Source organism: Syngnathus acus, chromosome 9 (assembly GCF_901709675.1).
Source record: "Syngnathus acus chromosome 9, fSynAcu1.2, whole genome shotgun sequence".
Classification (NCBI taxonomy): Eukaryota; Metazoa; Chordata; class Actinopteri; order Syngnathiformes; family Syngnathidae; genus Syngnathus; species Syngnathus acus.
The window spans coordinates 17,485,819-17,509,202 of NC_051094.1; the positions used below are offsets into that span (position 1 = coordinate 17,485,819).

General features: G+C 45.4%; 1 protein-coding gene and 1 long non-coding RNA gene across 2 annotated transcripts in view; one reads left to right on the plus strand and one right to left on the minus strand.

Annotated features, from left to right (window-relative positions):
* Positions 1–5,738: 5,738 nt before the first annotated feature.
* Positions 5,739–6,015, minus strand: LOC119127581. The gene is made up of 3 exons (XR_005098866.1): positions 5,970–6,015; positions 5,860–5,913; positions 5,739–5,802 (listed from the first exon to the last, which is right to left on the minus strand). It is a non-coding gene; the product is annotated as an uncharacterized LOC119127581 (long non-coding RNA).
* Positions 6,016–7,071: 1,056 nt separating this feature from the next.
* Positions 7,072–23,384, plus strand: part of arrdc1a (arrestin domain containing 1a) — a 38,003-nt gene continuing 21,690 nt past the window's right edge. Inside the window, exons 1-5 of the mRNA XM_037259517.1 lie at positions 7,072–7,270; positions 10,272–10,382; positions 13,844–13,894; positions 14,986–15,140; positions 15,521–15,703. Of these exons, the coding sequence (XP_037115412.1) occupies positions 7,153–7,270; positions 10,272–10,382; positions 13,844–13,894; positions 14,986–15,140; positions 15,521–15,703 (618 nt within the window). The 5' untranslated portion in view covers positions 7,072–7,152. The remainder of the gene's footprint in view (positions 7,271–10,271; positions 10,383–13,843; positions 13,895–14,985; positions 15,141–15,520; positions 15,704–23,384) is intronic.

A 23,384-nucleotide genomic window follows, 5' to 3' on the forward strand; every position in this document is an offset into this window, starting at 1 on the left:
GTCAAGTGAAGGGGGTATGGTACCATATTGGACAATCCATTGGGGGTCTGGAATCATTCGAAGGTTAAGAACCCCTGGTTTAGTGTGTCCTTTTTGGCCCTCCTTACTTCTATTTTTTTCCAGGTTTCTGTTGACAGCCAAGGTTTATGGTTTGTTGTCCTTTTCCCTAAAACTTCCAGACAGGTCTCCTTCCATACACTTTTCAGGCTGTTCCAGTACTCCTTCACTGGTTGTTCTTGCAGGGCTTGAAACCTGTTCTGGAGGGTGGTTTTATACAGCTCAGTTGTTCCAATGTCCTGGAAGAGCTCGATGTTGTACTTTGTTCTGTTCCCAGAAGGGGTATTGCGGCGCTTTAGCTTGAGTTGGAGTTTTGCAGCCAGTCGGTGGTGGTCTGATCCAGCGTCTGCCCCCCTCTTTACTCTCACATCCAGGAGAGACCGTCTGAACTTCTGGTTGATGCATATGTGGTCAATCTGGTTTTCGGTAGTGTGGTCGGGAGATATCCAGGTGGCTTTATGACTGTGTTTATGGGGGAATATAGTGCCTCCTATGACCAGGTTGGTGTCAGCACACATGTCTGCAAATCTTTCCCTACATCAATGAGTGCTTTAAAATTTTATGTGGGAATCAACCGAGACATGTTTTGTCAGGGTATTGATTGATTGATTGATTGATTGATTGATTGATTGATTGATTGATTGAACATTTATTGATCCCGGGGGTGGAGAAATTCCGGCCCCAGCAGTATCCATACCACAGAGCGGGTATACAAAAGACACACAGATGGCATGAGCGCAACTCAATAGGCTCTCATAAGGCTGCCACACTAAGGCGCCACAAAGAAAGCCAGAAAGTGCGAAAGCTGTAGCACACTGCATTAAGATGATCTGCCGATGAGACTGCCTGAAAAACAAAAGACCTTGTGTTCAGGATTTCTTTGTCAGGTCAATAGCACAGCTTGTTGGATTTGGTCCACAATTTGGGAAGCGCGCATCCGCACCTCACGGCAAAAGCCATAGCCAATCACCTGTTATCCAATTTACTCACCGCGTGCTCATTTTATTTCTTCAGTTTTAGGAAAAGGCTAAGACACCGAAACAAGATTTAGACTTACACAGGTTGGTTGAGTTCAATCCCAATTCTTGTTAAGAAAGCTCTGTTTTCAGGAAAGTACAATACAGCGCTGGGCCTTTCGTGCAACCATGCTCAAGAGCAGAAAGTCTCCATTCAAAAAAGGCAACGTTCAAAGTTCTTTGGTCAGCTTATATTCAGTTGCACATGCCAGTGTGGGCCGAGTTTGATGGGTGATGAGTCAGGGGGTGTGGTAAGTTCGCAGGAGAGTTTGATTCCATGGGAGTGGGTGCTGATTCGGTGAGAGCTGGTTCCGTGGGGGTGGGTGCTGATTATGGGCGATTCGGTGTGTGTGTGGGGGCTGTTGTTTTCCATCCCGTCTTTCGGCCTTGGCGATCACCTTTGGCCGGGTTCTTGGTTGTTTTCCTCCTGCCGCTCTTCCTCTGGCACCTTTACCGGTTTTATCTCCAAGTGTCCTTCCTGTAAACCATTCTTGCACATACATCCACTTCGCCCACTGTCGCACACCGCCCATTCATCATTCTTTCAATTTTGTCATTTTGTATGGAATTATGTGAACCTTTGGCTGTGACATCATCAATTTGTTAATGTTCCCTGACTATGCAAAGTTCTTACTCACCACTTACCATGCATTGGTTGGAATTGGGGGGTTAGATCACCAAATGATTCCCGGGCGCGGCTCCACTGCTGCTCACTGCTCCCTTCGGGGATGGGTTAAATGCAGAGACAAATTTCACCACACCCAGATGTGTGCGTGACAATCATTGGGTCTTTTCCTTTTTTTTAATTTGTTTGTTCTTTTGACACTATCTTTTGACACATATCTTTTCATTGTTAGGCAAAACATTTCCATCTGTCCAGAACGTTCAGTAGTAATCCAAACCTGGCGTCTAGCATTCATCAAAACATAAGATATAATCAAGTACTGAACATTTTTAGACGACTTTGGCAGTTTTTGTGATTTAGAAAATCATCAGGCATGCATTAAACAGTTCCTTAAGGGTCATTAAGCTATTCAGGCAATATATAAAAAAAAATTGTTATTTCAAAGTGCACAGAAATACATATCGGATCATAAAGTTATAAAAACCTTTGTCATTACCACCTATCAAAAATGTCTATTTATGTCTTCTTTATTGATTTGGTGTATATAATTATATGCTTAAAATGTTTCTTTTATTGATTTAATACGTGAATATACTTGTCTGCCTATGTACTTTATTCAATGAGGTTTGAGCATATCTGTTTTTGTAGCTAGGCAGGACGTTTTGTATTTCGACCCCATTTCTTCAAGCTTCTTGAGTCACAATGTTTGCAACATGCAAAAGAACTTGTTCGTGCTATCACCATTATGGCACTGAGTGAAAGTTCTGGAGCCCCTATCCCATCAGACAAGTGCAAGAAATACTTGAGAGCGCAAATCGCAGAAGAATTTTTCCCCATTTCAGATGAGGAAGTTGAGGGACAAGGACCAGGTGATGCATTAAATCAGCACATCCAGACTAATGTCCGACAGTGGATGACAGAAATATGTGAGGAGAGCAGGTCACTTGCCATGGCTGATGGGGATAGAGACAGCATCCACTTCCTCCCTGAGATTATTCCCCACATAACAAGACTTGGAAGTTACTTGCCACTCTAGACAGCAATAATGGTCCCTCTCTTTCAAAGCACCACCATGACTGCAAGTTTCGCAGCTGTTGAAGCAGAGTTCAAAAACATTTTTAAAAAAAAGGCCTTTTCAAGCATGAAAGCCTACCCCTTTGTGTGGACCGGTTTATTGCTCGTCATCTTTTCTTCATTGAGGGAAACATGCGGATTTGCTCTGCAAAACAAAAAAGTGAAAAGGATGTGTGTGATGCCACGACTGTCATAGAGCCTGACAATGCCTGCACTACTTCTCAAACTGAAGTAGTAAACAAAAGGGAAAAGAAATCTCATCCTGGAGGGCAGCCAGATGCATCTGCTAACAGTCTTCCAATGGATGACAATGCAGTTGAAAACTGGAGAGGTTTAACGGTTCCACCGAGAAAAAGAAAGATAACTTCATATCTCTCTCCTTGTCCTGAATGGCTGCATATTGATACACAAGTGGGCTGGAAAAACGTCAAGGTACCGTTGTTGAAAAACGGGAACCATCAACAGCCTGTTAAACTTCGCACATCAAAAGTGTCTGTGCTCAACACTTGTGCATTTGATGCTGTCTTTCAATGCTTATGCTATTCTTTCTTGAAAGTTTTTCATTTGAAAAGACTGTTCTGAACTATGAATGTGGGAACCAATTCCTCCACCTGGTGAAAACCATCACAACACAGGGTGTTAACCCACAGGTATACTCACAGAGGGCAGAATTGCTGGGGGAAATATTCAAACCTGTCCTCCTGATCTCTGGTGCTCTCCAAATTGACGCACAATGCCACATTTCCACTGTAATTGAGAGCACAATGAGGAATATTCCAAGTGTTTATTTGATAAAACAATGCTCCTCACAGTACTGCAGTTTAAGCCAACAAGTAACAAGGCAAGTTTCATTTGTTTGTACAAACATTGCTGTCCTGCAGACCTGTGGCATGGCTTATCTTCAGACTGCTGCTATACAGGACTCTCTCAGATAATTAGAATATTGTGATAAAGTTCTTTATTTTCTGTGATGCAATTAAAAAAACAAAAATGGTCATACATTCTGGAGTCATTACAAATCAATTGAAATATTGCAAGCCTTTTATTATTTTAATATTGCTGAATATGGCATACAGCTTAAGAAAACTCAAATATCCTATCTTAAAATATTAGAATATTTCCTCAGACGAAGTAAAAAAAAAAGATTTATAACAGCAAAACAAAATCAAACATTTAAAAATGTCCATTAATGCACTCAGGACTTGGTTGGGAATCCTTTTGCACGGATTACTGCATCCAATGCGGCGTGGCATGGAGGCAATCAGCCTGTGGCATTGCTGAGGTGTTATGGATGTCCAGGATGCTTCAATAGCGGCCTTTAGCTCATTTGCATTGTTGGGTCTGGTGTCTTTCAGCTTCTTCTTCACAATACCCCACAAATTCTCTATGGGGTTCAGATCAGGGGAATTGGCAGGCCAATCGAGGACAGTAATGCCATGGTCAGTACACCATTTACTGGTGGTTTTGGCACTGTGGGCAGGTGCCAGATCATGCTGGAAAAGGAAATCATCTCCATAGAGCTTTTCAGCAGACGGAAGCATGTAGTGCTCTAAACTCTGCATTTACTCTGGGCTTGATGAAACACAGTGGACCAACACCAGCAGCTGACATGGCTCCCCAAGCCATCGCTGACTGGGAACTTCACACTGGATTTCAAGCAACTTGGATTTTGCTCCTCTCCAGCCTTTCTCCAGACTCTGGCGCCTTGACTTCCAAATGAAATACAAAACTTGCTTTCGTCTGAAAACAGGACTTTGGAACACTCTGCAACTGTCTCGTGCTTCTTTTCTATATCCCAAGTCAGACGCTTCAGAAGTGGCTTGACCATGGGAATACGGCTATTGTAGCCCATTTCCCGGACAAATCTGTGAACAGTGGCTTTTGACACCTGGACTCCGGCTTCAGTCCACTGTCTTTGAAGCTCCCCCAAATTCTGGAAGCGACTCTTCTTCACAATGCTGTTAAGGCTGCGGTCATCTCTCTTGGTTGTGCAGTGTTTCCTGCCACATTTCCCCCTTCCAACAGACTTTTTGTGGGTGTGCTTTGAAACTGCACTCTGTGAACAGCTTGCTCTGTCAATGATGGTCCTCTGGACAGCAGTCAGATCAGCAGTCTTCCCCATACTTGTGATTTAGTTTACTAAACCAAGCTGAGTGTTTTTCAAGGCTCAGGAAACCCTTGCAGGTGTTTTGAGTTAATTAGACGATTCAAGTGATTAGTTAAATACCCTACTAGTATACTTTATCATGATATTCTAATATTTATATAATATATATATATATTTATATAATACCCGCAAGGCGACCACGATTGTGAGTGATGTGAGTCACCCCGCTCACTTTTGTTTGATCTTCTGCCCTCTGGGAAGAGGTACAGGAGCCTGCGCTCCCGCACCACCAGACTCACCAACAGCTTCATACTCCAGGCTGTTAGGATCCTGAACTCTCTCCCCCCTTCTGCGTAGCGTCCTGTACTTTTGTGCTATATTCTGACTGTCTGCTGTATGCACACTTGCTCCATTTTTGCTCCTCTTATTTATTGTTATTTGTTTATTTATTATTTATTCATCACTCTTATTTATTCATTGTTTGTGCCTTCTTGTTTTTATTTTTTTTGTGTTGTTTACTTGTATGTATATTGTATACTATGTCTTGTCACCGTGGGATAGTGGGAACGTAATTTCGATTTCTTTGTGTGTCTTGGCATGTGAAGAAATTGACAATAAAGCAGACTTTGATTTTGAGATAGGATATTTGAGTTTTCTTAAGCTGTATGCCATAATCAGCAATAATAAAATAATAAAAGGCTTGCAATATTTCAGTTGATTTGTAATGAATCCAGAATGTATGACATTTTTGTTTTTTTAATTGCATTACAGAAAATAAAGAACTTTACCACAATATTCTAATTTTCTGAGACAGTCCTGTAGAGGGACTCAGCCTTCCTGACACTCTCTGCCTCAGGCCAATTGAAAATCCTTCACAGCGTCCCTCTGCTTTCAAAACACAGGACAAGAGTACAGGCAAGGCTCTGTGTTCAGGTAATGTTACCTGTAATCTGGGAGAGTTTGTGTGGATTGACACTGACCTTGGTAGCGGTTGCAAGGAAGTTGCCTTGCTTGAATTTCCCTCCAGTCTGGAGCTAAAAGAGGAGACTTTTAGTTTGAGAGCAGTCATTGCCTTTGAACCAGGACTGACCCAGGATTTTCTTGGGCATTATGTGGCAAACTGCAGGAGGACTGCATATGCCTGTGAGTTGTATAATGAATGACCTGGGAAGTGGAGTGAAAGCAGCATCAGTACATACTAAGATCTTCCCACATGCTGTGTTCTACACAGTGCAGTGAGGCATTGTTTGAATTGTTGAAAAACAGTGTTGACAATGTTCCCTTTGACAAATAGTTATTTTTTCACCTTTTCAAATTTATTCTTCTGGCTGTCATCAACTTCACATACATGTATTAATTGTTGCATTAATTAATGTTTTGAAACGGACATAGACTCACCAGGTATTTAGGTTGCGGTGAGCCTTTTTCACGTCTGATGTAATTAAAAAAAAAAGATCATATAGGCTTATTTATAACAAGGAAATAATCGATGAGCACGATAAAAACATATTTATAGAAATATCCTCGTACTAAAAGCCATTTCCCGCAGTGAAAACGGCAAGAAAGTTTTCTGTATGCTAAAAAAAAGAAAAAAAAGCTAAGAACAGTCAGTATTCGTCCTGCATCAGGGACATTCCAGGAGCTTGAGATACGCGACGAAATACGGTGACATCGTCGCTATAAATTAAATGTGTAATATCTGCAAAACCGTAGCAGCACAAACGAAAGTTTTTGCGGCACAAACCAGCACAAACGAAGCACAATCGAACGGTACCATTTTGGGTCCATTTGGAGATAAATGGGGGCTGAGTGACGTCATCGCTATAAATTAAATGTGTAATATCTACGAAACCGTAGCAGCACAAACGAAAGTTTTTGCGGCACAAACCAGCACAAACGAAGCACAAACGAACGGTACCATTTTGGGTCCATTTGGAAGTAAATGGGGGAGGGGGGGCTGAGTGACATTTTGGGTTCATTTGGAGCAGATGGGGGACTGGGTGAACTCTGGATGACCTATAAAATAATCTTTCATAACTAAAAAACCGTTGCAGCACAAACGAAACCTTTTACGGCACAAACGAAGCACAAACGAAACAAACTATTTTCCTTAAATTCTGCGTGGGGTGGGGCTTCACCAGCTTCACGCAGGTTGGATACCGTGGTGGTGACTCAAGCCACCTTGAGAATGTCGTGACGTGACCAAAGGGGCGGTCTTGAAACGGGTTGGATCGCACAGGTGACTGTCGCCGTCTTGTCGGATCGGGACAAACATGGGCAAAATTGAATTATTTCAGATCACATTTGACAACAGTAAAGAACTTTACACTCCTGGCGAGTCTATCACGGGAGCCGTGACGATCAAGGCGGGCCAAAAGCTTCTATGTAAAGGTAAGTCAGTACACAAGTTACTCAGGTTTTTCATGTCATCTAGAGGGGAAAATAGTGTGTCGCAAAACAAGGAAGTGAAACCGAAAGACGGCTGGCTAGACAGTGCTTTACTGGTGGTAGCAGAATATACTTTTATTTTTTGTTGAGGAATCCTAGTGATATGCATGGATTTATTTTTATATTTAGAATTACTATTGGGGTGCGGCTCGGTGGAACACTGGGTAGCACGTCCGCCTCACAGTTAGGAGGGTGCGGGTTCGATTCCACCTCCGGCCCTCCCTGTGTGGAGTTTGCATGTTCTCCCCGGGCCCGCGTGGGTTTTCTCCGGGCACTCCGGTTTCCTCCCACATCCCAAAAACATGCTTGGTAGGCCGATTGTGCACTCCCTAGGTGTGAGTGTGAGTGCGTGTGGTTGTTTGTCTCTGTGTGCCCTGCGATTGGCTGGCAACCGGTTCAGGGTGTCCCCCGCCTACTGCCCGATGACGGCTGGGATAGGCTCCAGCACGCCCGCGGCCCCCGTGGGGACTAAGCGGTACAGAAAATGGGTGGATGGATGAATTACTATTGGGAGTACTGTATTTAAAATAGAAACTATTATTTTTTATTTATTTAAAATAATGCGTCCCTGTTGGGAAAAAACACTACAGGTTTACCGAATAAAGGGCATTAACAATTTGTAGCTAAGTCGTGTTGCATGTTGTTTGGGATGTCCGTTGTTGAGCCAGGAAAAACAAAGATGTGGAGTAAGAGTTGGTTCTTTATTGGCAAGAGCTTGGGTTGTTTAATGGCGGCCAGTACACGAGGCACAGCAGCAGATGAAACAACAGTTTCCTTCTCCAGGTCAGCTTGTTTTATACTGTCCAGAAAAGGCGGGACAATGTCACCTGACCATTTGGTATCTGTGAGTGTGGGGGCGTCACCCCCCTGCGTGCGTGCGTGCGTGCGTGTGTGTGTGTGTGTGTGTGTGTGTGTGTGTGTGTGTGTGTGTGTTTCTGCGTGCGTGCGTGCGTGTCTATGTGTGTGTGTTTCTACAGTTCTGTGTGTTGTATTCGTGTTTTGATTGAGCAGTTATGTTTATATAAAATAATGAGAAGATTTGCACACATATGAACATTAAAACGTATGAGAGATTGTCTAACAAAATATGTACACATTGCTGTTGCATCTCTTCAGTAGCTCATGGTCATTTTAATATTCAAAAGGAGTATATGCGGCCCAGCATTCCAGCCCTCCTTGTCTCCTTTAAACTTTGTGTGAGCCCGTGTTGCATTTGGTTGTCCTGCCTTGTTCGTGACAAAAGGAAGTGCCAATCAGAGATTCTGCTGATGCGAACAAAGTGGAAGAGTGGATACGTAGCGCGACTGTAGGAGGCTGAGATAAAGCGTGGTTAGAACTGCTCTGACAGTTCTAAGCCAATCAGCGGCAAGGATACAGATAAACATGATCCCATTTGTCTCGTCTCCTCTATCGGCCAATAGTGTGCTGTATAGTCGTATGGGCAGAGAAAGCCCCGCGCTCCAGGTGACGCCGCAAACAGCCGCGATGCATCAAATATATCTGTAATATTTGTTTTCATAAAAATCCACGATGCCTGTATGTATGTATGTATGTATGTATATATATATATATATATATATATATATATATATATATATATACTATATATATATATACACACATACGTATATATACGTATGTGTATATATACAGATGTATATATATATGTGTATATATACATATGTATATACGTATATATGTATATATATCAGTGAGTCGTCACATTATCGTGGTGGAGGGGTTTGCGTGTCCCAACGATCCTAGGAGCCATGTCGTCTGGGGCTTCACCCATGGCAAAAGGGTCGTCGGTGAGGGGCCAGACAAAGCACGGCTCACAAAAACCCCTGATGAAGAAAACAATATATGGACTTAGTTTTCCCTCGCCCGGTGGCGGATCACCGGGGCCCCCCTCTGGAGCCAGGCCTGGAGATGGGGCTTGAAGGCGAGCATCTGGGCGGTGCCCGGCTGGGCGTTCGCCCATGGGGCCCGGCCGAGCACAGCCCGAAAAGGAAACATCGGTCCCCCTTCCCATGGGTTCACCACCTGTGGGCCAAAGGGGTCGGGTGCAAAGTGAGCTGGGCGGCGGCCAAGGGCGGGAACCTCGGCGGTCCGATCCCCGGCTGCAGAAGCTGGCTCTTGGGACGTGGAATGTCACCTCTTTGGCTGGAAAGTAGCCCGAACTGGTGTGCGAGGCAGAAAAATTCCGACTAGACATAGTTGGACTTGCCTCCACACAGTTTACGTTCTGGTACAAGCCCTCTCGAGAGGGGCTGGACTCTCTTCCACTCTGGAGTTGCCCACGGTGAGAAGCGTCAAGCAGGTGTGGGTATACTCATTGCCCCCCGGCTTGGCGCCTGCACATTGGGGTTCACCCCGGTGAACGAGAGGGTAGCCTCCCTCCGCCTTCGGGTGTGGGGAGGGGTCCTGATGGTTGTGTCTATGCACAGAATGGCAGCTCAGAGTACCCACCCTTTTTGGAGTCCTTGGAAGAAGTGCTGGAGAGCGCTCTTGCTGGGGACTCCATCGTTCTACTGGGTGATTTCAGTGCTCACATGGACAATCACAGTGAGACCTGGAAGGGCGTGATTGGAAGGGACAGCCCCCCCCGATCTGAACCCGAGCGGTGTTCTATTATTGGACTTCTGTGCTGGACACGGATTATCACTAATGAACACCATGTTCAAACATAAGGGTGTCCATGTGTGCACTTGGCACCAGGACACCCTAGGCTGCAGTTCCATGATTCCAAAAAATCTGCGATGTACTGAAGCCGTGATAATCGAACCGCGATGTAGTGAGGGATTACTGTATATGATTTTTTTTCTTTATTATATATTTTATGGCTGGTGCGACTTGTACTCCGGAGCGATTTATAGTCCGGGATTCACGATATCTATCTGTCTAGCTATCTCTCAATCTATATCATGTAATTTATCATTTTCAGCTGTTAAGGTGAACTGCAATGGTTTCTGTGGCATCACCAATAAAGTAAATGAAACAACATGGACAGAGGAGGAACAGTACTTCAACAATACAGTGCCTGTGGCAGACAAAGGTATGGTAGCCCGCCCTCAGATAACACATCATTTTTTTTAATACTTTTTATTTATTTTTAGTGCATGTGCTTTGTAGACATTATTTGTGGGTATACCGGCTTAATCTGTGAATCGCTCGAAGTCTTCACATTATCAATCTGGGACCGCTCCACTGTGATCTGCTCAGGAAAGGCAAAACATACAGTACAATACTTCGAGATGTTTGTGCGATGCGGCAATTTGCGCACATCTACAAACTGTTCCATTGACTAATTATTATATTTTTCCAGTTCTTTATTTTTAATGCTTGCTATTCTATAATTATAATTACCAGGTAGCTGCCTTCTCAGTTGAACTATTTAATGTATGCCAAGACAGCTGTGGAGCCTTTTCTGCAAGATTGCGGAAGAAGGTCTAACCCCCACCTCGAGGATTCCTACCTTTATACTCTTGGCCGCCCACCTACAAGGCTACACCTACACCTACTCCGTCTAGTCTGTGTAATAATGTGTGACCTTGCAGTCTAAACTGAAATCAACTAATATGTATGTATGTGCAAAGAGTTTCATGTAAAAGGGAAAGCAAGAGAAGGGTCACAGCAAGATAACGGCATAGCTCAAGCTACCGAGCTCATTACGAGTGCCAAAGAGGCCTACCGTTCTTCCATGTATAATGCGCCCCCATGTATAATACGCACCCTAAAAATGGCATGTCGATGCTGGAAAAAAGCCTGTACCCATGTATAATACGCACCCAAATTTTGACTCCTACTTAAGTCCGTAAACGTAAAATTATTTCAGAAAAAAGATCATCTTTGGGAACAACCGGATGTTATTCTGCCGGTCAGTATCACTGCGCATGCGCTAGCAAACTCGATAGCGAAGAAATGTTTCGGATTTGTGTAGGGTACATTGTGACAGCAAACGAGCAGGTGATCGAGCAAGCGTCTGATACGAGAGCATTGTGTTCGTATGGAGCGTGTTTGAAGTGAACAGCAGAGAAGAAAGGAACAAGGCAAAGTGTTGTGAAATAAAATATTACCTGCAATACGCATTTAGGTAGAGAACTGAACTCTCGCTCTTTATATAGCTGCGTGTCTTGCGCATCCGTTCTGCGCATCTGTAATGGTGGCCTCCGTATGATATCCGGTTTGCGATGGAGGTTAAAAAACAAACAATATTTGACAATAACACACCATCAAGGATTGCACCATCGCATCAAACGATGTGTCGTCAATTATGAATTTTACTGACTAAGTGTGTTGGGCAGGATGGCTGAATGCGATGCGCGATTGACAACAAACAAGAAGAAAGGTGATTTCAAGTGCGCACCCCAGATTTTAGGACAATAAATTAGTTAAATTTTGCGCATTATACATGGAAAAAAACGGTATTCTAAAACAATCGCAACAAAAGATGACTATATTGTCACCGGCATGCGCCTTGTTTTGACCAGCTGATGTCTTTAGGGTTCTGACATCATGGCATTTTGTGATAGTTGTCATTTGTCTAATGCAGGGGTCCCCAAACTTTTTCCTGTGAGGGCCACATAACTTTTCCCTTCTCTGATGGGGGGCCGGTGTCAGTTTGTAACAGAAAAAGTGTGACGATCGTAGGGGAGCTTAAAAAATTTATTGTTTTCCAGAAAGCCACATATAACCAAATAACGGTTATTTAATAACCCTTTCCAGGTTCTTTACAGAAAAAAAGTCAGGAAACAAATAATAACACTATTAATGAAATAAATAATAACTAAATAACCCTCTCTGAGTTCTTCACAGAAAAAACAGGAAATAAATAATAACTAAATAACTCTCTCTGGGTTCCTCATAGAAAAAAAAGCCATGGAACATTAACTTTCTGTTTTGCCATGCACAATCTTAACAGATAAAAGTTCAGCTCAGTTGTCAGAGCAGAATCTCTCTGACACATATGAGCAGTCTCTTAAAGTTAAGTCAAGTCAAGTTTATTTGTATAGCCCTAAATCACAAGCAGTCTCAAAGGGCTTCACATAGACAAAAATTGACAATTATTCTCAAAGCATCCCCTGATCTTAAGCTCCCAAAAGGGCAAGGAAAAACTCAAAACCCCTGCCCGGGGAAAATGAGAAACCTTGAGAAGGGACCACAGATGGAAGGATCCCCCTTTCAGGATCACCAGGTTGTAATGGATGCAGAGAGGGCACAAATAATACATAATATGAAAATCAAAAGTGGATGTCCAAGTCAGAGCGAAGGGCCGCCGGAGGAGCCCTCTACTATCCTGGCTGTGGAGGTTGAGCTGCAGTTCCCCCAACCCGAATTAGCCCACAAGAATCCAGATAGCCGCTGTCAGCTTGGGTGCCACCTAACCACCTCCCCGGCCGGGGAGGGGGGGGGGAAAGAAAACAAAGCAAACTCCGGCCGAATCGGCCACTCCAAGTTAGTTAAAGTTCTTGTGTTCCTTCCTTATAATCCTTTTGTAGGTTCCAGTAGGCTTGTAGACACCGCTGTCTTTTTTGTTAAAGTTTGCTAGTGCGTCATAGTCTGGAGTAAAATTTGTTGTGGCAATTCTTAGGCGAGATCCGAGGTGTTGGTCCGTTTACCTCGATCTGTGACGGGTTGATGTTGACGTTCATGTGGCTGAACGTCACGTCGCGTACGTCGAGCCAAATTGGCCACTCTCTTTTAAACGCTCGGCACTGTGTCCACCTTGCTTTTCCTTGGGCGACTCATTTTAATGGAAGGATTCCAGGGGAAGGTTTGTGGGTGGCTTTAGCGCAAAACTGCATCTGAAAGCTCAGCGCGCGAATTACAAGAATGCTGTCGTCACAGCCCACGCTTTAAATTCGGGACTGATACAAATAGAGCGCGAGTGCGCCATGTCCGTACTACTGAGTACGTACACGCACTTGTGAGTGTGCACCGAGCTTTCTGACACGGCTTCCGGTAGTAAATGCGCAGGCGAGCGCTTCCCCATCTACTGGGGAAACGCAGTCATTGCAGGCAAAATGACCAAAAAAAAAAGTTTAATAATACAATTTGTTCAGGGTTGGGGGGCCGGATTAAACGGTCCCGTGGGCCGTATCCGGCCCGCGGGCCGTAGTTTGGTGACCCCTGGTCTAATGTAAATATGTGGATAAAGGGCCTTTTGAAAACAGCGAGAATAGAATTAATTGCAACGTCCATGCATTTGTCCCCAAGTTTGGTTTGTTCAGTTCCCCTGGCCTCGGTGATTCTTGTTTTCATCACAGCCTCACACAGCAAACAGTGTTGCTTTGTTTGGTTCGCACCACCAGTGTTTTGGCTCAGAGAAAATCAGCGTGCTGGGGACAAAATGGAATCTCAGGGTTTTTTGAACTCACAATACCGTGAGAATTTAGCTTGCAGCCAAATTAACTGAATTAATTGTTTTCAATTGTTTTCTAAATTCGACAGCCCAGAATCTATTAACATTGAGTTTTTGTTTTGATGCTGTCTTCCATTTCTTTCCATTGCATACAGGAACTCTGAAACAAGGACTTCACACTTTTCCGTTCAAGTTTCTTATTCCAGGTAAGAGCTCTACATCTATAATTATAGATCTTGAAAAACAGTGAACAACCCCAAGCAACTGTAAAAGCAATACATTCCCATAATGTGTGCTAATACTGTAAATAATTGCAGACAGTCAATGTGGGGTCCCACTATCATGGTACGGCTGTGGCTCAGATGTAGAGCAATTGTTCTTTAACTAGAGTGTCGGTTGTTTGAATCCTGTTTCGTCTAAATCATGTGTCGTCGTGTCCTTGGGCAAGACATTTCACCCACCTTTCCTCCAGTGCCACTCGTACTATATAATATAGTAACTTGATGGTAAAATGAGCAAGTATTTTATCAGTCCAGACAGGGTTAAATAGATGGTTTTCATGCATTTCATTTCATTTTACATTTCAAAGATGCCACCACTCCTGTTTTTAGCACCACTAGCTACACTTAAAAACAACAGTCAGCAATGTGGGTAGGCTATGCGAGTGTTGCATTCATGGCATCAAACACTGTTTTTCACAAAGCAATTTTTGAGTAGTAGTATTCTGCAAAACAGAAAACTTTGAAAAATAAAATGTTCAATGGCTATTACACAAGATCCACCAGCTGATATTGATTTTATATGCTGTAATTACTCAACAGCAATGACGTAATTAACAGTGCACTCAAAAACTAGTTTTTGGTTGACTAATGAACGAGCTATGTCGTCCAGTATATAAAGAATCTATAGTGAGCAGGGAGGGAACGTGTGAATAATTCTGAACAGAGCCTGGATAATTGACCAGTGTTATAAAATTAGCAGTTGTCGCTATAGTATTTAGTGACTAGTCTGACCCCTCTAATGACTACCCAAAACAGTGACTAGTGACAACTCTAGCTACTTATTGTGTTCTTGTAAACGTTTGGAGACTCTTTAGACTTCATCCCATATGCAGTCAAAGTGGCTGATGTTCATCCCTCCACCCTTGTGAGCCATTTGCTATTGCAAACGTGAGTTTTGTGTTGTGCTTAGTATTGGAGAATTACTCAACCCAAACTACTGTAGTTGAAGTTACTACTTTCAATATAAAATAGTTTTAATAATCACAGTGCCTTTCTCTGTTTATTTCTTTCCACAGAATCTGCTCCAACATCGTTCGAGGGCAACTATGGTAGAATAGTTTACAGAATAAGAGCTTTTGTTGACACGCCACGCTTTTCCAAAGATTACAGCACAGCAAAAGAATTCTATCTATTGGACCCTCTCAACTTAAACAAAATTTCAGACATATGGGTGAGCCATGAATTGTATTTATTTTTGCTTTAAGAATACACAATTTGGACAAAGGTATTGGACAATTTAGCTTTCATTGAGACGACTGCAGATATTGAGCTCTGTATCACCCACAGAGTGTCAAGGGTGTTCGTTGAATCACACGTCTTAAGCATAGTCACAAAAAAAAGTTCAGACACATAGTCACACAGTGCAGTTCAGAGACTTGCGTTTCTCATCCTTTATATAACCAGGTGAAAAAAAATAGTCTTATTGAAATTAAAATCTGTTTTTGAAGCAAGAACGTACAGGCCCATACAGTGCAGGATTTAGAGATATGGATGCAAATGTAGTTTAACAAATATGCCACCAATGTGATGTAATGGCCTCGCTCTTTGCAGGGTCCCTGCTCCTCTTCAGTCATCCAGGAATTCAGCTACATGCTGTTAAAAACGGGCACAGTGACACTGAAAGCCCAGATTGACAAGAAGGGTTACACACCAGGCCAGATTATTCAACTGTCCGCTGTCGTCCACAATAAATCAGAGAAGAGAACAAGCAATATAAAGGCCTCTCTGGTGCAGGTAAAACTTCCTCTACTTGCATCAAATACTCTCCTGCCAAATTTTCACCACTCTGTACTGTTTTATTTTTTATGCCATGAAGCAGTTGAGCAGAGTTACACAAGCATTTTCATCATTGTATGTCAATGATGTAACATGTGTAATGTCAAGACGAAATGACAAGGACATTTAATTTCACTATTATCAGTGACAACATTATCACAGCAGCATTATCATATATAAGTAAAGAAATATAAACACAAAAAACCCACACTTTTTTATTTTGAATACATAAAATATGTTAGTGATTTTACCAACCCCATGTTCTGTTTGACATTAATATCTCAAAATAGCAGCACTAAAAGACCACAAATGCCATGGAATTTACTCAAAATAATTTAAAATGGCAATGATATTCTTCTAGCAGCGAATGGTATTAAAACATCAATCTACAAAGACAGTTCCCGTATTTTTCGGACTATAAGTCGCGTTTTTTTCATGGTTTGGGTGGGGGGGCGACTTGTACTTGTGCGATTCAGGGCGCGCTTGCGTGTGTTGGCTCATATGTTGAGCTCTTGATTTGTGAAATAAAGAGCCGGTTACCAAACCCACGTCTTGCCTGGTACTTTGGTAAAGCTACAATATAGTTATATACTAGATCTGTGGAATAATTGGGGCTGCAGCTAAGGACGAGGCTGACGGCGCACGTAGGTCCGGAATCGACAGCTGTTTTTTTTTGTTTTTTTTGACACAGAGATTGAATAATCCGGTGGATTTAATGATTTGGAGTGACACGGATGGTTCCTAAAAATTCTTGTTTATATTACATTTGTCCCCCGCCTACTGCCCGATGACGGCTGGGATAGGCTCCAGCACTCCCGCGACCCCCGTGGGCACTAAGCGGTTCAGAAAATGGATGGATGGATATTACATTTATTTGATATATCTAGTGTGACGTCAGCAGCCCACGTAGTCCGGCGTCAACAGCTGTGTATTTTTCTTTTTTTCTTTTTTTTTTTTACACAGAGGATAAATATTCCGATGGATTTAATGATTTTGAGTGTCACGGATGGTTTGTTAAAATTGTTCTTTACATTACATTTATTCCGTAGTCTTTCCGGCGTCAACAGTTGCGTGTGTGTGTGTGTGTGTGTGTGCGTTTTTTGTTTTTGTTTTGTTTTTTTAAGTGACACAAGACGAAGATTCCGTTGGATTTAAAGATTTGGAGTGACACGGATGGTTTGATAAAATTCCATCCATCCATCTTCTTCCGCTTATCCGGGATCGGGTCGCAGGGGCAGCAGCTTTAGGAGGGACTGCCAGACATCCCTCTCCCCAGCCACTTCATCCAGCTCATCCCGGGGGATCCCAAGGCGTTCCCAGGCCAGCTGGGAGACATAGTCTCTTCAGCGCGTCCTGGGTCGTCCCCGGGGTCTCCTACTGGTGGGACATGCCCGGAACACCTCCCCTGGGAGGCGTCCAGGAGGCATCTTGATGAGATGCCCGAGCCACCTCATCTGGTTCCTCTCAACGTGGAGGAGCAGCGGCTTTACTCCGAGTCTCTCCCGGATGACCGAGCTTCTCACCATATCTCTAAGGGAGAGCCCGGACACCCTGCGGAGGAAACTCATTTCGGCCGCTTGTATCCTGGATCTCGTTCTTTCAGTCACGACCCATAGCTCGTGACCATAGGTGAGGGTAGGAGCATAGATCGACCAGTAAATCGAGAGCTTTGCCTTTTGGCTCAGCTCTCTCTTTACCACGACGGACCGGTACAGACTCCGCATTGCTGCCGACGCTGGACCAATCCGCCTGTCGATCTCGCGCTCCAACATGCCCTCACTCGTGAACAAGACCCCAAGATACTTGAACTCCTCCACTTGGGGTAGGATCTCATCCCCGATCCGGAGAGGGCATTCCACCCTTTTCCGACCGAGGACCATGGACTCGGATTTGGAGGTGCTGACCCTCATCCCGACCGCTTCACACTCAGCTGCGAACCGCTCCAGTGAAAGCTGGAGATCACGGCTTGAAGAAGCCAACAGCACCACATCGTCTGCAAAAAGCAGAGACGTGATGCTGAGGTCCCCAAACCGGACACCCTCAACGCCTCGGCTGCGCCTAGAAATTCTGATACAGGGACCAAACCGCCCTCATCAGTTGGCATGGCACCCAGTACTCCCGAAGCACCCTCCACAGAACCTCCCGAGGGACACGGTCGAACGCCTTCTCCAAGTCCACAAAACACATGTGGACTGGTTGGGCGAACTCCCATGCACCCTCGAGGATCCTGCCGAGGGTGTAGAGCTGGTCCACTGTTCTACGGCCAGGACGAAGGCCACACTGCTCCTCCTGAATCCGAGGTTCGACCTCCCGATGGACCCTCCTCTCCAGCACCCCTGAATAGACCTTACCAGCGAGGCTGAGGAGTGTGATTCCCCTGTAATTGGAACACACCCTCCGGTCCCCCTTCTTAAAGAGGGTAACCACCACCCCAGTCTGTCAATCCAGAGGCACCGTCCCCGATGTCCACGCAATGTTGCAGACCCAATAGGACAGGTGGAGGGGTTTGTCTCTGTTAAAAACACACTCCAAGTAAAGATGTGTGTTCTCACCTTGGAAGATGAACATTGTGAGTCTATTTTTATAGAGATCAAGAATAATGACAAATCTGTAATTGCTGGTGTTATCTAACGCCCTCCAGACTCGCCTTTAAACACTTTCTGTTCCAAGCTGAATGATCTCTTGCACAAAGTAAACAACCTGAAAAAAGCCTCCTTGGTGATCTCAATATTGACATATCCAAGGAAGATGGAGCTAAGCAAGACTTCATTAACACTATTCATTCCTCCTCTTTCTTCCCCACTATTAATTGCTTTACTAGTGTGACCAAGTCATCAAAAAAAATCATTGATTATTTTATAACAAACATACAAAGTACTAAATTGGCATTAGGAGTTTTACAGATAATTTTCCCATTGTATTATTTTGGGGCTCAGGTAAGCGGTCTTCACCTCCAATCACTAGAATAAATACTAAAATTGTAAATGTAAGAACATTACAACATTTTGCTGTACACTTACAAAGTCCTGGGATCCAGTCTACACTTGTAGGACTCCTAATGAAGCATATGACATTTTAATCAAGATTATTCAAGATTCAGTGAATATCACCATTCTAGAGAAGGTGCAGTACTACCCTCCAGAGCCCCTGGATAACACAGGGAATCCTAAAATCTGTCATCATCATCGGTTTAAAGTCCGCTTTCCAGGCGCCGCTGGGTTGGACTGGGTTCTCGATATGGCTTTCTTCCACCGGGAACGGTCCATGGCCATCTCGTGGTTGATGCCGAGTGCCTTCATGTCGGCTGCCACGGTCGTCTGCCAGGTCTTTTTAGGTCGGCCACTGGGTCTTGTTCCCTCTACGTTATACGACATAACTTTCTTCACCCAGTCGTTCTCGTCTTCCTCACTACATGTCCGTACCATCGCAGTCTGCCTCTCCTCACCACATCCACTATGGCCTCCACTCCCATCTTCTTTCTCAGCTCTGCACTGGTCTTTTCCTCCCTCATTGACTCACCACACATCCATCTGATCATCCTCATTTCTGCTCTGTTTAGTTTGTCTTCGTGTTCTGTTTTCAGGGCCCATGCCTCACTTCCGTACGTCATACTACTTCTGATGCAGGCTGAGTACACTTGGCCTCTCATCTTCAGGGATGGGGCCTTAGATGTTAAGATGGGCATGAGTTCCCTGAATTTCTTCCACCCGCTTCTCACCCTTGTGGTCACTGCTAGGTCCACCCCCCCATCAGCGTTAAGCATGTCTCCAAGGTAGCAGAAGCTGTCCACCACCTCGTACATCTCCCCATCTACCACGAGCCCCTCTTGCTCAGCTGGGTCTGCTTGGGCGACTTCTCCCCTGCACCGCTTGCATTGGAAGGTCTCACTTGCAGCTAGTAGGCTGCCTTTTACTCCGCTGCATCTTCGGTGTACCCATCTCTGACAACCTTTGCACCGGATAGAGTTAGCTTGCACTCCCTTCCCGCAAACTCCACATGGCCATGCTCCTGACTACGATATCACTCCCAGGCCAGCACCACCGACCATGACCTTTGATTTTGCCGCATTCACCTTCATTCCTTTCACTTCCAGGCATGTCTTCCAGGCCGCTAGCTTCCTAGCTAGGTCTTCTCGACTGTGAGCCATCAATACCAGCTCCCATCACTTCCCTCGATACCACATCCATCACGATAGCAAACAGTAATGGGCTGAGCACTGATCCCTGGTGCACCCCTACCCTTACTTCAAACCCATTACTGTCGCCAACTCCTGTTCTAACAGCTGTGCAGGCTCTGCAGTAGAGAGCCATCACAGCCTTAACCAATCCCTCTTCCACGCCCGACTTAGTTAGGGCCCACCTCACCACCTCCGGCACCCTGTCGAACGCTTTTTCCAGGTCAACAAAAGCGAAGTACAACCTCTTCCTCTTCTCCTGGTGTTTCTCTTGCATCTGTCGGATGACAAAAATTGCGTCTGTTGTACCTTTACCAGGCATGAAGCCATACTGCATCTCGTCCATCTCTACCCGTGACCTCACCCTCCTTTCCAACACCCTCTCTAATAGCTTCATTCCATGCTCCAGCAGCTTTATGGCCCTGTATGACCCACATGCGAGTGGGTCCCCCTTCCCTTTGAATAGAGGCACCAGGACGCTTCTTGTCCAGTCCTCCGGAATGTGCCCCTCAGCGATGACATTGTTACACAGGTCGGTCATCCACAGCACACCGACGTCTCCCGCTGCCTTTAGCATCTCTGCCACCACTCCAGATGGTCCAGCTGCCTTTCCATCCTTCATGGCCTTCATGGCTTTCCCCACTTCTGTTCGCGTGATCGGGCCACATTCACCCTCCACTTCGTCCCAACCCACCTCTCCATCCCAGTCATTCTCCACATTCAGCAGCTTCTCCATGTACCTTCACCATACTTCCTTCACTCCTCTGTTGTCTGTCACGATGTTGCCATCCTCATCCTTCACACAGTTTGCACCGGTCACATCACGCCTCTCTTTAACCATTTGCTTCGCTATCTTGAAGAAGCTCTTTTGTCCTCTCTCACTCTCCAATTCACTTGCAAATTCTTTCCTCTTGGTCTCTTGGGCCTCCCACACTGCTGTCTGTGACGCCCTCCTTGCCTCTACATACCGCGCTCGGTCTGCCTCCCTTTTAGATTTCTTCCATACTTTATGGCACCTCCTCTTCTCATTCACCGCTCTTTCGACGCTGTCATTCCACCACTATGTCTCTCTTTGTCTTGCTTTACCCTTTGACCATCCGCACACCTCCTCTGTAGCTTCAAGCAGAGCCTTCTTCATTGCCTGCCACTTGCCATCCACACCACCCGAAATCTATGAAACGTAAAAATAATCTGTACAAAGTCTACATGAAAAATCCATCTAGCCTTAATAAAGACAAATATATCTCTATAAAAATAAACTTACACATATAAGAAAAAGAAAAAGACAACACTACACACAGCTCTTACAGGCATCGAAGGGGGACTGCAAGGAGACCTGGAATGTGCTAAATTAAGTCTTAAAGAGGAGACTACGTTCCCCGATATTGATGACACCACTGCCATTCTAGCACAAAATTAAAATGACTACTTTACCTCAATAGGTCTAAACCTCAGTAAGAAAATCAAACAACCACAGGGATTATCTTTTAAACAGTTTCTCACTGGTAATTATGCTCATTCCTTTTACATGGCACTTGCTGATGGTACTGAACCTTTTAAGATCATTTCTAACTTAAAGAGCTCACATACTGTTGGCATTGATGGACTATCTAGTAAAATGGTAAAAGCCATTGCGCACATTATTGTAGAGCCTTTGGCCCATTGTATTTATCTTTCCCTACTTACTGGGACTGTACCCAAGAAATTGAAAATATCCAAGGTCATCCCAATTTTTAAAGCAGGAGACAAAAATGACCTGAGTAACTACCGACCAATTTCTATTTTACCAGTTCTTTCTAAAATGATGGAGAAGGTTGTGTACAATAAAGCAGACTTTGACTTTGAATAGACTAAGTGGCTACCTTGACATGCTGAATATTCTTGTTCCTTCCCAGTATGGTTTTAGAAAAAAAGAGTACGACATTTATGCCAATGATTGATCTTTTAAAAAAAAATTAATGACTGCATGTAAGGATCGGACAGTTCAGCCATGTGCGGAGCGACCAGACTTTATTGTGGAAGGGAAAAGGATCGATGGAGTCTTGGAGCGGTGGACGGGCAAGGCTGTATTCGTTGGGCGTGGGTGGCTGGATGACAGGACGCTTCTGGAGCGGGCGACTGCTGCTGCAAAAGCGGGACAGGACTGACAAGACAAGGACCAAATCACCAGGAAACGGGGAGTCAAGCTTTCTAAGATTGATGCGGACAAGGACATGACGAGACAAGCTGACAACTGGGGTTGCGCTGGTCGCGCTAATATAGCCCTCCTAATGAGCCAGCGCCAGGTGCTGGTGATCAGGGTGATAGAGGGGCGTGGCCGAGCGGCCGGCGGCGCCCACTCGTGACAGAACCCCCCCCCACAAGGGACGGCCCCCGACATCCCCAGGAGACTCCAGAACCCCCCCCCCCAACCCACCGGAACGGGCGGGCGCGATCAGGACTCCGTACGTCTCGGACGCCCCCGCAAAGGGCTGGGCTGGTCCGGATGCCGTCGGTGAAACTCCATGATGAGTGACGGGTCGAGGATCCAGCGGCTCGGCACCCAGGAGTGGTGCGCGGCGTCGTAACCCTCCCAGTCCACAAGGTACTGGAAACCCCGGCCGCTGCGGCGCAACCGGAGCAAGGAACGGACAGTGTAGACCGGCTCCCCCTCGACGAGCCGGGGTGGCGGCGCAGCAGACGCCGAGACCAGAAGACTCTCAAACACGGGCTTCACACGAGAGACGTGGAATGTGGGATGGACTCTCATGGAACCTGGGAGGTGCAAGCGAATGGCGGACGGGCTGATCACCTTGCGTATAGGGAATGGACCAACGAAGCGGGGAGCCAGCTTGCGGGATCCCTAGCGTAATGGCAAGTCCCGTGTCGAGAGCCACATGCGCTGTCCCACGCTGTACCTTGGAACCGGCATCCGCCGCTTGTTCGCCTGGCGAGTGTAGCCTGCAACTGAGCGGAGGAGAGAGACCCGGGCTCTTGCCCAGGCCCGGTGACAGCGGCGAACACAGCCCAGGGCGGACGGGCACGCAGCGCTACGCTCCTGGTGGGCGAACAGGGGCGGCTGGTATCCAAAGACGCACTGGAAGGGCGAAAGCCCCGTGGCAAACTGGGGAGGGTATTATGCGCATACTCCACCCAGGGGAGCTGTTTGGCCCACCCGTGCTGATCTCCAGCGGCCATGCATCCGAGGGACTTACCTAGCTCCTGGTTAAGGCGCTCTGCTTGCCCGTTGGACTGCGGGTGAAACCCCGAGGAGAGGCTGGCCGTGGCGCCGAGGAGCCGACAGAATTCTGCCCAGAAGGCAGAGGCGAATTGTAGGCCTCGGTCCGACACGATGTCCCGCGGGAGACCGTGGTGACGAAAGATCTCCCACAGCATAATGGACGCCGTTTGCTTCGCCGACGGAAGCTTAGGCAGGGGAATAAAATGGGTCATCTTACTAAAGCGGTCCACAACTGTAAGAACCAC